The sequence below is a fragment of the Ricinus communis genome, chromosome 10, assembly GCF_019578655.1.
Source record: "Ricinus communis isolate WT05 ecotype wild-type chromosome 10, ASM1957865v1, whole genome shotgun sequence".
In the NCBI taxonomy this organism is placed as follows: Eukaryota; Viridiplantae; Streptophyta; class Magnoliopsida; order Malpighiales; family Euphorbiaceae; genus Ricinus; species Ricinus communis.
In genome coordinates, this window is record NC_063265.1 from 1,063,761 (window position 1) to 1,077,433 (window position 13,673).

Consider the following 13,673-nt stretch of genomic DNA (forward strand, 5'->3'; position numbering starts at 1 on the left):
GACAAATTTTTCTTCATTTTCAGTTTTAGGAAAATAGAGTTGCACTACTTTTTTTCTCAGAGGAAGTTGCACTTATTTCTTTGATATAAGCTTTCAGTTTGTGTCTGAAAGAAAATTAAAACCAATTTAAGAAAAGAAAAAAAAAAAAGATAAAATGGTAAGAACAAATTTTTTAAAAAAGAAAATCAAAATTACAGATGTACAAGTAGACAGAAAGTCCATTGTCAGTGGCACATGCAAGATTCCTCATAATGTCATTCTTTAATTAAGCTTTGCATTTCACATCCCTATAAATACCCCTTCACTTTGGTCATCTCTTCACTCCACTCTCAATTCCAGATAGATTTTCACCTTAAACCCATCTTGCTTTCCTTCAATCTCCATCGATCTTAAAGATCTATTTTTTCTCCAGATGGCCAGTGTTGAGGTAACTCAGCTGGTGTTTCGATCTTTCTTAAGCTTCTTGGTTTCCTGAATCTCTTGCCTTCATATTGATTTCCCACTTCCCTTTTCCTTATTAGACCGAAACCATGTGGATCTTGCTCCAAATGATGAGTTTTATATCATTCGGTTATTTTGAATTAGCAAACACTCTTGTCATGCCTGTTGTAGTTGAATTCTTTTAATATATAATTGCTGAAACCTTATTGTTACGCTTAAAGATCAATCTTATTGAATTTTTAATGAGATACATACCATAATAATTCGACTGTGATTGTGTAGCAATTTCTTGTATTTTGGTGTTTAGCAACTTGGTTTTACCTCCAGCGCAAGTAATGAATGGATCTAAACGGTTCTTGCTCATGGGGATCATTATGCTTTTGATAATCCCCTTTATGATATTTAATGCAGAAACCCTATTGATCATTTCATCTTCTTTCTATTCAAGTTATGATATTGTTTTTACTATATAGTCATGTTTCTCTTGATGATTCAAGAACAGATTAATCTGCTCTACATTTTCTGCATGTCTTTGTACAACTTTTTTTTGGAGTATTTGACAGGAAAAAACACAATTGAATATGGTGTTCTTTCAGGTTCAGTCAGCTCCAACAACTTTGCCAGAGAATGAGACACCTGAGGTGATCAAGACTGAAGAGGAGGAAACCCAAGAAGCCGCACCAGCAACCCCTGAGCCAGTAACCGACCAAAAATCAGAGGAAGTAGCAGCCGACGCTCCAGCAGCAGAGGAACCTGCAGCTCCTGCTGAGGATGAAACCAAAAAGCTAGAAGAAGAAAAAGAAAAAGAAGAAGAAGCAAAAGTTGAGGCTGACAAGGCCGCACCAGAAGCAGAAGACACTGCAGAGGTGAAGACAGAAGAGACCGACGCTAAGGAGGAGACCAAAGAGACTGTAGCAGAGGCACCGGAAGCTCCTGCGGTGGAAGAGAAAAAAGATGGAGAAGAGGAGACAGTTGAGAAAGAAGAAGATAAGGCAGGCAGCACAGATGTTCCAGTGGAGAAGACTGAGGAGTAAAATAATAGACAAATTATATAAGTGAAAGGGATACTTTTTTTTCGGGTTTGCGCATGTCAAAGTTGGGGAGTTTCTGTTTATTTATGTCCATTAATTGATTGCTATCACCATGGATATGATTAAAGCAATGAATGATGGATTTGGATGGGTTTTTTTCTTGGACTAAAGATGCAATACAGTCAGTAAAAGTGAGGTGACACATTGGATCCATGTTAGGGCACTTGCCAGCATTGGGTTCTATTATGGTCGCTTGCCTTTTCTTATTTATGGTGTGAAATGTGATTGATCTTTATTATTTTCTTCTTTTACTTATTACATAAATATAATGATATTATTCTTTTTCTTTTATTATTTTTTTATCTCGCATTTAAAATTAGTTATTTGATTTAGAGTTAGTTTTAACACAGCTATACATTAATGTTCGAATTTAAAATCTTAATTAAATTAAAAAATATTATTCTCATATTATCTATTTGTTGTTTTAATTTTTCTTTTATTTCATCTCTTGTATGCATACAAACATATGCAAGCGTGCACTCTAACATTCATATGTATGTATATGTATGTGTTGATGTGAGTGAAATTACTTTCACAACATAAAGTAGTAAGGGCACAAATCTATCTTCACAAAAAAAGTTATTTATATTAAAAAATAATAAGTTTAATAATTTATATTGTAAAAATAGCATTTACCATATGTAATATAATATTAAAGAACCTCCAAGAATAGACTCTTTCTTCTTCAATGATGGACTTCCAAAATACTGACTTGAAATTCCAAGAATCAATTCGGTTTCCACCCTTAAGAAAGTTAAAATCAAATAACTTATATTTGAATAAGAGAATTGGAATCCTAAAAAGCTAAGTACTTAAAACACCAATCCTTCGAAATACTCCACGAAGAAGTTTAATCTTCTCCTTTGAATATTCTTAAAGCATGTATTTTTTTAAGAACACAAAAATAAAGCATAAAATAAAATATCAAATATCATTTAATTCATAATCTAAAAATACATTGAAATTTGTTCCAGACTTATATAGTCCTAGAAAATCCTAATTCTAAACTAATAAGAAATTACATTTTAAATAGGATAAAGATAACATTCCTAATTAAAAGACATAAGTAAAATAAATTTATAATTAGGGTAAAATATATATATGGCCACCCATCTTAAATAAGCAAACTATAATTTACTTAAGTCATGTACATAGGCCTCAAAACATAATCCAAGTTCTGCATAAAATCTTCATAAGCTCAAATTCAGCTTCTTTGGTCTTTCAAGCCCATAATAGAATCATTCAAGTCTAATAAACTGAATTAGATTAATGAACCTTGAATTTAAATCTAATTCTTCTAGTCTTGATGTGTTCTTATTCCAAATATCTTGAATATGCCCATTGACTTATAATTTAAATCAAACTATGACTCCTAGTTGAATTAGAATTTTTAGTTGCATTAGATTTCCTTTCATTACTTGAACTCCTAATAGCATTAGGATTCGTTGCTGGATTAGGATTCGAAATTGAATTATGATTCCTTATTGGATTTAGATTCCTTTAGCTATTAGAATTTGTATTATTAGGATTTTTTCTTGGAGTATGATTCCTTATGCTAGCTGGGTTCTTATCATTGCCTCTTTCTTTAAAAAGACTCATCCTCAATGTTGCTCGAGATTGTAAAAGAAACAAACATACAATCTCAAAGAACAATAAAAGCTCATTATCAACCTGCAATTCTTTTACAAAATTGGTTAGAGAAATTTTAGAGCAAATATTATCTTTAATGTTAAAAAAATCAACAAGTTCAATAGATTCCATGGCATTAAGTAAAATATCTTCACTAGCTCAAATTTTGTCTCAACTTCAACAACGCTCTCTTCAATTTTGGATTTACTCAAATGTAGCAATTTGTTTTCTTTTTTACCATTTTCAATCATCACGTCTTTAAAATCTTAATTGACTTTAGTAAACGAATTTGCCTTCTCTATATCATCAATATTAGTTTCCAAAAATGACTTAGTTTCGGGTTTATCTTTAAGCTACTTATATTGACTTTCAACCAACCTTTTTAATTCTTCAAAACCATGTCATTCAAAAGTGCTTCTCATAGATTTTAGCTTTGTTGAAAATTTATCACTCTTAACTTGACACAGCTGTCTTGCTTACCTCTTTGGCTTAGGTTTAGTATTATAAAAATTTCGTAGACACTTTGATAATGATCATCATTCTTTTGTACCCATAATTTATTATAAGATTGATAAAAAATATCTCAACATTGTCTAGCAAACTCCTCCTGATGAAACATCTTACAACACAAAACTAACATTTTAATACTCAATCTCTAAAGGTTAAAACAACTAATTACCAAAAAATCAAAGTTGTAACAGCTCAATAACCAATAAATCAAATTTAGAACACACAAGAACACAAACTAAGAGAATGAGACAAGACTTGATGTACAAGATTAAACCTAAATACAATAAAATACATAAGAACAAATGATAAAAGATCTAGGTTTAATGAGTGAATTAAACGAAAAGGATAAAATTAGAACACCAAATTTATTTTTTATAATATATGAATAATAATCAATAAGGCCAAATCTGATTTGATGGAAAACATATTCAAAACACAAGACTTAAACAAGAAACTAAAAAAACAAAGATTAAAGAAAATAAGAAGAAAACATACAGATAGGTGTTAGCACTCGTATTTTGAATCTAGATATCAAAGAAATCACAAAAAATCCGATGATGAAAGTCGTTACTTCTCTCGAGTCTCACGAAATTTAGGAAGGTTAAAAATCCAGTTAGGGTTATGGGTAATTGAGAAAAATATTACTTTTTGAAATCAAATTTGGTCAAATTGATAAAAATATTAAGTTTTAGGGTCAAAATTGGTCAAATGGCCAGGGTCGGGCCAAATTGTAAATTTTTGCTAATCTGCGAACCTTTAGAGCTGGTCGGCTCTACATATTGTCGGTTAGCTTAAAACTCGATTTTTGTGATCATTTCGATGTTTTCTTGATTTTAAACACTTGTAACCGTCAAAATATACTTTCTATAAAGGATTTTAACGATAATTATTTTAATTTTTTTATTCTTCTTATGATTAAATGGGTAGTTATCAATATTATCCTAAGTTATTAAAAAGTCAGTATCTATCATAAAAGAATTTTGATAAATCAGTTTAATTATCTTTAATTCTTGAAATTATCGATAATTATATAGAGAGTATATCATGCCCTTTAGGGTTTTTTCTACTCCTCTATAAATAGAAAAGGAAATCTTAAGCTGGGGGTTGGCAACTAAGTACAAAACGATTAGTAAGATTTTGGTATACATATTGTGATTTCCAAAAGCAAACACAAAAGCCACTAAACACTCTAGATTCCTACTCCATCTTTGAATCAAGTTCATCTTCTACTCCTGAGACTCAAGGATCTGCTCAATTGGTGATAACATGAGGGATTCTAAATCTCATACATCTCATCTTCTTTTCTTCTTTTTTTCTCTTTATGATTATTTTTGTATTCTAGTAGCATGACTAAGATCTATTCATGTGATTTGTGATGTTAGATCTAGATTTGATGTAAATCTAATAACTTCCCATGAATTGGCAATGTTAGGATTTTGAATCTGATAACTTATGATAAGCATGATAGGTTCCAAAATCTGATAACTTCATGAGCTTGCATAAAAGATCTAGGTTTTGGTGTGATTCTATCAAGATTGCATGATTTGGGTATTGAGTTGATATTTTGTTATCTGTTTTGAGTTGTTATCATATTTGATTAGGTTTATTTATTATAAGTGTATTATTTTTATTCAATCATATCATTTTTTCTTAAAAGATGGTTCAATTATGCGTTTTGGTGTGTTTCTTATATGTATTAATCATGTTCTTTTTATATTTCTGTGCATGTTCTATGGAATTCGAAGCATCTGATGTCAAAATTGGCCTAGGAACCTCCCTAGAGCCGATCAACTCTATGCATAGTCGATCGGCTCTGTGAGACAACCAATCGGATGTTCGTTCGACAATCGCCCATTTTGCTGATTTCTACAGATTTTTTATGATTTCAGCCTTTAATATATATTTTAGTCAATTTTGAATTATTTAAGTTGTAGGAGGGTTGTAATACCTTAGTAATTTTTCTATTTTCTTTTATTTTACTCTATTTTTGTAATATGTGATGACAAATGCCTGCTTAACTTATTGATAATTAAAATTGATCACCTAGAGTTAGGTTTCTAATTTAGATTTTAGCATGAAAATTATAGTCCATTAGGTTAAGAAGATGGTAATTGCGCCTAAAAGTAAAATTAATTAGACTTAGGTAAGCTTTGCCATCCTAATAAGTAATTAAGTGAACTAAAAGAGGCTTTGACATGTAAAATATAGCCCATCTAGGATAAAAGACTTAGAATGAAACCATAATTTGTAAATAGGCTAGACTAGGTGAGCCTAGACCTATTCATGGGCTTGGGTACCCGCCCGGCCGGCACTCTTCGGGCCGGGCTTGGACAACAATTTTTGTGTACAAGCCGGCCCGGCGTTTAGTTTAGTTAGAAAAAAAAGAAATGTCATACCTAGCACTTGAACCTATGACCTTCAACTTATAGTTAAGTGTTATATACCACTTAGTTACCTATTGTTATTAATAATAAATTGGGTTTAAATTTTGAATATTTGTGTTGAAATTGAGTTTAAATTTGAATATTTTTGTTGAATTATCGGTCCCCGACCTCTATTTACAGGTTTAATAATTGGTCGGGCCGGGCTTTTTAAAAACTTTCAGGCTCGGGCTTGGGCTCAAAGATATTAAAAGATTATCGGACATGGGCGGGCCCGGGCTTGTCCAAAATCAAATCAGGCCCGGCCCATGAACAGATTTAGGTGAGCCTCCTTTTATATAATTAAATAGTTAATTTAGGCTAATCATATAAAATGAGAATTGGAGTAAATCTAAAATGGGCTAAACTTAGGTGGACCTCACATTACTTGGTGTATAAAATTTTTTTTATACTGCATATATAAGAAAGAAATAGACTATTAATTAATAAAATTAAAAGTAAAAATACACAAAAAATATTTTAAAAAAATTTATAATTATCTGCCAATTAAATTATTACACAAACATATTTTTATTATCCGCCATTTGATGGATAAAATTTTTTAAAAATTATTTTTTTTAATATTTTCTTTTCCCCGGTCTTATCCACCAGGTCTTATATTTATTTTTTTTTCCATCCGCCGGTTGAACCAGTGCAGTGGACTGCACCTGTCCGCTGGTTGAACTAGAGGACAGCCCCATTCGCCAGTCCAATTGATGGACAGTGTTCCCGTATTTATTAAAAAAAATCCTAAATTAGAAATTACTTCTCAAACTATCCAAAAACAGAATTTTTTTTATTTATACCCTAAATTCAGAATTTCTTTTCTTAAATACCTTAATTAAAGAAAAACCCCATTCCAACATAGAATAGTACCTTTTGGGCTTCAATTGCGCAACAGTAGGTCCAAATATGTAAAAGAATATACACAAAGTACAACTTAAAAGAAAGCATGCCTTGAAACAACCAAAATCTGTCAAATAACACAGTACAATAGCTGTTCTCACTCCATGAACTTTATTTCTAAAAAAACCTGAAATTTCTATATCTAAATGTTTAACCACACAGTACAAAAGTATTGTCCAGTCTGGTTGAAAACACCAGATTGCTGCCAGTTTCTAGGGTTGAAGATTCAGTTAAGATTAAATGTCAGCATAAATTTAGGAAGGAAAAAATGTTACCACAACCTGCAAAATGCAAAATATTTCTTCAATGGTTACAGCGAACTTGAGGACAATCTCAATACTACAATGGCAGATTTTCCAGTTCTTAAACTTGTTACAACTGCAGTCTGTCTTCAAGCTGCAGCAGACCACCAATTGATAATGCCAGACCTAGAAATACAGTGCAATAACCTATATAAATGTCAGTTGCTATTGCCGGTGTTCAACTCACAAGTTTTCTCAATACTGCTTCGGCACGCTGCTCAAATTTGGGTAGAGCCCATTCATGCTGAACTATATCAAGACCATCTTTCTCAGCGCTCAAGCTCTGAAAATATTGGACAATAAGAACATAGGTCAATAATGTTGCAAAATCCTTTGAAGGCATTTTACATATGAGAACCATATATCATGCTAATAACAGGTTAAAGCCATTTATGCTTCTGAGCATGCTTAACGAGATCTTACATGTGTAAAATCCAAAACTAAAATATTTCTTTCACAATATAATCTGAAATTCAATATGATTTAAACTGGGATCTGAAGTTAACAATTGTAAGCAAGAGTATTTTCAAAAGTCCCATCAGCAATATTCTAGACAAGTATCAAATATTCAATTATTTACGGGGACAGGTCTAAAGTTAAAGAATAAAAGTAAGCCATCCTGTTCATGAAAGTTGATACTCTTTATGGCAACATGGTTAACAGCTTAAAAACAAATAAGAGCAGACATGATGAGGAAGCCCCACATGATGCATGATAACATGGACCTATGATGGGAGTAGCATGCTGGCACCACAAGACAAATGGAAGAATGAGTAAGGTATCATGGAGAACCTACCAAAGGAGGTGGTGGCAATACCGTTTGGAGAGAAGGGGCATCAGGGGAGAGAGAGAGAGAGAGAGAGAGAGAGGGAGGTAGAGAGGAAGACAGCTGAACTGGTGGGACCAATCATTCATAAAATGCAGTAGGTTGTTCATTTATTAATATTGGTGAATTAAATATCAATGTCAAAACCATTACCAACTAAACTAGGAAGTGGGTACTATTGTTTCACTCAACAGCCATTACTCTATATGTAGTTGTTGAAATACAGTACCCACTAGCAGAGATAAATGGATGGGTACATTCATAGTTGTTCCTATATCTGCATATGAGGAGAGCAACCAATTCAGTGACAAGTGATTAGAGGCAGAGGTGCATATCATATTAGGAAATTTACTACTACATTGTCTTCTTGATTACTAAATTACTATTAACCTTTTAATAAATGGACTTGAACTATTAATACCAAGAGCTGCTGATACAGTCTCATGCTTATTAAAAAGAAAAAAAAAAAAAAAAAAAAATTTCCGATCAGCCTACCATTGCAAATGCAGGCCACAACATGAATGAATCAACAGGACCTTTTGGGACTCCTATGATGTCATCTCCTTTTTTCAATGCCCTTAAGATTCTCAGAACACAATAGTCTTTACACAGGTAAAGATGGCATGGGGCTGCCTGGCTCAAAGTTTAGGCCTGATGGGACTAGGCCTAAAGATTCTGACATGATCAAGAATCCAGGCTGGACTTGCTCCAGTGAAAATTGAGCAAGGACTTAAAATAAATTTAACACTAAATTTTGTGAACTCTGCAAAATTGCATATCTCAATATATAAAATCTGAGTTATTTTTATAGATATATATATATACTACACTAATAATCAAGCAGCCTGCCCATGCAGGCATCATAAAATATATTTATCTGTATGCTACGCCATGAAAAATCAACATGTATGTTGCCCAAAAACAAAGCTATTAGTTGGACCAAAACGTCAACATGTAAATCATGTCCAGAGAAAAAGCCAAGAAAAGGAAACAAATGGGCGAGAAAACACAAATAAGAGAGAGATTTAACCAAAACCTATAAAGATGAAAAACTTTGAGAGGAGGGTAAAAGGGAGAAGAGGGACGAAGGAGCTGCTGATGATATGCCTCTAACATTGGTTGTCAATAATGCTTTCCAACATTGAAAACAACAATAGTAGCATGCAGGAGCAAAGAAGTGTAAAGACTCAAAAAAGTCTGCACCTTCCAAAATGTGAATGGCCCAGTATAGTTATATTCCAATTCCTTAGAATTGTAACAGAGAAACTTCTGTCTTTTTTCAAGCATGCAACCAAACTGCAGAACTTAGAATTAATCACCCCAGTTGCAATTCAACGCCAGCCAGCTATTCCCTAAGAGAATTATGAGTTCAAAAAGGGACCATTAAAAGGCTGATAGTCTCTTTCAACTATATGGTAAATTTAGTTTAAATCAAAAAAGCATTTTCAAAATTTACAGCAAACCAATGTGATATCTTTCTCTATCTTGTGCTCAATATATGTCTACAGGACAGCAAGGATATAGAACATAAAGAATCAAAGTGTCCACAAACAGATGCAGGCTTTAATAAAGAATTTAAATGGGTTAGAAACATGAAAAAGTTCAACTATTTAACTTTCAAAAATAAGCTTCAAAATATTCAGAAAGACAAATGGCCAAATAGGATTAAAGAGAAAGAATCCTGTCTGCAATATCTTGTTCCACTCAAACACGATCACCACAAAATCTTGCCAATGATTTGATAGATAAGAAGCTCACACACAGCAGTTAAGCTGTCAATACTCCACCAGTGTTTTAATCAGAGGAGAGACTGAGATCAAGTTAGCATTGAATTGTAAGACCAAGTTCAATTCTCAAAGACTATCTATAGTTTTCTTTTTTTTTTTTTTAATTGTCTTAACATCTCCAACCTACTGGTTAAGTTAAATGTTTCAGCATATATTTTTGCTCTCTTTTTAGCTTCTAGAGCCCATCTTAAAGGATAAGAAAATAAGGATACAGATAAAAAATAAACTTCAAAATAGGAAAATATAATCAAACTATCTTAAATATCATTTTTTAAACAATTTTAACGATTCTTAATCACAGTTTTATGGTGATTCCCATGATCACCTGATTTCATAAAAACAATTTGTTTTTTAGGGGTCTTGACCTCGTAAAAATAAAGTTGACTTGCAAATTTTACAACCAAGTTGAGAAGTAGATCTTTATACAAATCCTTATAATATACATAGCATTAATAAACTTTTGAATTCCATTCATACCTGTAACATAACAATAGACCTTGTTTTTTTTACAGACCATTCTACTTTAATTGGTTTACCTGCAAGAACTCCAAAAGTAAATAGAAAAGCTAATTGGGTGCAAAACAAACCTCCTGTTAGGGGATACATCATAAAATGCTGCCCATGGTCCAGAAAGGGTACTTGACAAAAGGAGGGCCATAGTCAAAGTATCCGCACCAGGATCTCAATAGGCCAACACGAATTCATGCTCATAACAGACTATACGTACACGCTATCAGTTCATCCTCAAACTCATTAAAAGCTTTGTTGATCTTGGCACCATTAGCATATCAGTTACCGGAGACCATGCTCACTCAGAGCATGAGGGCAAGCACCTCTAGGGCGCTAGGAGGGACTCCATCCCTCCAATGTGCCTCTATGCACCGAGGCACATGCCTTAGGCGCATGGTTAGAGACTAAAGAAAAAGGAGGAATATTTATTAGTTGATTTAACATGCAATGTTAGATGTTTTATTGTATAGCTTAATGATTTATGTTAGCCTTCGGATGGTACTCTCTATGCTGATAAATAAGCACCTGGTTTTCCAATCGCAAACTGGAATTGCCACTTTCCCTTCAAAAGAAAGGAAGGGGCTAAATTTAAAGGGGAGTGAATGAAGAGAGGAAGACAGAAAGAGGGAGAGTTTGAACAAAAACAGCACTTAGAAATATGTTTTGTGATATATGCTTAGTGGTAGTTGCTATTCGTTTGCATTCTTGCTCGCACATGGCCTTTGTAGAACTTATCTAGCATGTAGTTAACTTATACATATGACCAAAATCCACCTAGTTTAAGTAGTTTTGCTTCTTTATAATATTCATGTGTTATTATGATTTTGGAATGTTACTAAAACGTAATAAAAGCATGTTATAAACATTCTTCTAAATGTGCAACTATACTTTATTTACACCTAGGCCCCAGATACGTCCCGGGGCTTTGATGCCTTTTATACCTGACACCTATGCTTTTAGCCAGGCGTGAGTTGCCTGCCCAAAACTTCTCTAAGCACACCATTTTAGCTAAAGCAAAGGTATCTAACACTGCCCATGGAGAAATACAGTTCTGGCATACCATGTAGCTAGTTTTATCATTAATCAACACAACCAAGGTTTGACTGAAGAAGGAATCAGTTCTAATTGAGAGCAGATAAGGAAGTGGTTCACAAGAAACCCCAGTCAATAGCTAATCCTATGAAACAATAGCTATAATCAATACGCCTAGGGTGATAAAATATTTGTTGACAGAAAAAATTGAAGCAGGCAAAGCATTATGAAAAAAATACTCAAAGAGGAAAACAGCACAATGAACAGTTATAACTTGAAACAATCAATGCATTTGAAGTCCAAAATGATCAATATAGAAGCACTTAAATCCATACCTTTGATGGATCAAAGCCAAAACCACTCATTTGCATCATGCGCTGTGTGTCATCGACAGCTGCATCAAAAATATTATACTTTAGGCTTTAGCATGCAGATCTAAGTTAAAATATATAGCACAAGTGCAGTGCATAAGTGACACTAACCATTTTCTTCACCAAGAATTAGACTAAATAAGCCCCTTAATCCAAATAAATTAAGGAAATACCTGAGGAAACAAATAAAGTTGAGTATAATAAGAGAGAGTTTACTAACTCGATACGCAAAATTTCAAGGACAATACTTATTCAATGGTTATTGCAAAACATAGCTTCTTGCTCAGTAAATTAGATAAGTACCATGAACGACTACTGACATAACTAACATCAACAGTGCTCAAATCAATCCCATTTTGCAACATTGACCTAAACCGCTGAGTTAGTGGAAAAGGTATCTTGGCTGGAAGGAACAACAAAAGAAGGAGCCAAAATAAGAAAACAAAGCTGTGAAGCCAATTAGATAAAAGTTTAAATTAGCAAGCTAATAGCATAACAAAGAAAAAGAAACAAACCGGCAACAAATCCAGAGAAGAAAAAGTTGACCCAGGCAAACGTCAGAGTCTGGCCAGCAGGGAAAATAATACATAAATCACTCACAATGGGAAACACATAATGCACCCAAAAAGAACAATCAGCATGCCATTGATTGATTTAGTGATACCTGGGGGATAATCATAGAAAGGTTTTTCTTCATCATATCCATTGCCATATTTGGGTCAGAAAACATTTGTGCTTGTGCATTTTGCGCCTGTCCCTTAGGAACGTGTAACAATCCATCTTCCTACCCAAATCCAATAAATAAACAGTTACACTCGTACGCAAATCTACTCAATTTCAAGTCTTAATTTAATCAAATTTATATTCTGTTAATTTCAAGTCTTAATTCACATGACTAACAATTAATTGAACTATTAAAAGAAAAATCCAAAAACCAAAAAATTGGCAAACCTCGTTGCTGAAATAAGCCCTTCTAGCACGAAACGACTTAGGAGGTATAAAATTAGCCCCAGACCGCAAATACCGAGCCCTCAAAATTACTTGTCTGAGAAAAATGTTAAGATATTAATATATAAACATATTAATCAAGATAAAGAGATTGGGGCTTAGGTTTAGAAATTGACCCCTCCTTGACGATCTTGGCATCGGGGGTCTGATAGGAACGCATGAGCTTAGAGACGAAGTAGCGGAGGACTCCAATGAGAACCATAACTACGGATAGTGGAATCAGTACCCAATCTCTAATCGCCGTGTCTAGCACCAAATCTTCCGCCATCACTTCTCTTTCTCTAGCAGAGGGTCGGAGTGTATTGGTTCTTTTGAAATCGCGTGGTCTTGATAAAACTGGCCGACTGTTGTGTTGTTATGAATTGAGATAAATGGGCTTTTGGGTGGATTCAGCTCTTCAGTTTGTGGCTCAATGCCATATCGGTCTAAAATTAAGGTTTTAGCAGTTTTTTTTTTTTTTTGAAATAAAGGTTTTAATAATTTTCCTAAAAAAATAAAGGTTTTAATAATTTAAACACAACATTTTATTTAACAGCTCAAACAAGTCCACGTTATAAGATGTTGATTTATATAATTTCTAAAAGTAGAATTTTGATTTTTGACCAAAGAAAATTTAGAATTTCATTCTAAAAAGAAAATGCTTCAACGTCTCACATCTCTAAATCATAAACTCAGAATTTGTATCTCTAATAGATATTAATCAATTATATCATTTCAATTTTTTTTAAATATATTGTTCTAACTATTTTTTTAAATTTTTCTAATGAGCAGTCTGATGTGGCATATCCACTAACACAAAAAAAAAAAATTTAAGAGTGAGTCAGCAAAGAGCTACGGACT

General features: G+C 33.1%; 2 protein-coding genes across 2 annotated transcripts; one reads left to right on the forward strand and one right to left on the reverse strand.

Moving 5' to 3' along the window:
* Positions 1-280: 280 nt before the first annotated feature.
* Positions 281-1,823, forward strand: LOC8284155 (major latex allergen Hev b 5). Its single transcript, XM_002520510.4, has 2 exons — positions 281-427; positions 1,038-1,823. Exons 1-2 carry the CDS (start codon positions 413-415, stop codon positions 1,473-1,475), a joined length of 453 nt encoding a protein of 150 aa, XP_002520556.1. The 5' UTR covers positions 281-412; the 3' UTR covers positions 1,476-1,823.
* A 5,202-nt stretch (positions 1,824-7,025) lies between these two features.
* On the reverse strand, positions 7,026-13,229 carry LOC8284156 (ER membrane protein complex subunit 3). Its single transcript, XM_025157604.2, has 9 exons — positions 12,950-13,229; positions 12,777-12,870; positions 12,490-12,609; positions 12,341-12,389; positions 12,129-12,228; positions 11,937-11,998; positions 11,790-11,848; positions 7,487-7,582; positions 7,026-7,278 (listed from the first exon to the last, which is right to left on the reverse strand). Exons 1-9 carry the CDS (start codon positions 13,099-13,101, stop codon positions 7,252-7,254), a joined length of 759 nt encoding a protein of 252 aa, XP_025013372.1. The 5' UTR covers positions 13,102-13,229; the 3' UTR covers positions 7,026-7,251.
* Positions 13,230-13,673: the final 444 nt, after the last annotated feature.

What these genes read in the sequence shown, in the direction of transcription:
- LOC8284156 (XM_025157604.2), bottom strand. Translation starts at nt 13,101, where the DNA reads ATGGCGGAAGATTTGGTGCTAGACACGGCGATTAGAGATTGGGTACTG. An exon ending in GGGCTTATTTCAGCAACGAG is followed by an intron (nt 12,610 to 12,776) that starts GTTTGCCAATTT and finishes GGATTTGGGTAG; the next exon opens with GAAGATGGATTGTTACACGT. An exon ending in TATGTCAGTAGTCGTTCATG is followed by an intron (nt 11,999 to 12,128) that starts GTACTTATCTAA and finishes TTGTTTCCTCAG; the next exon opens with GTATTTCCTTAATTTATTTG.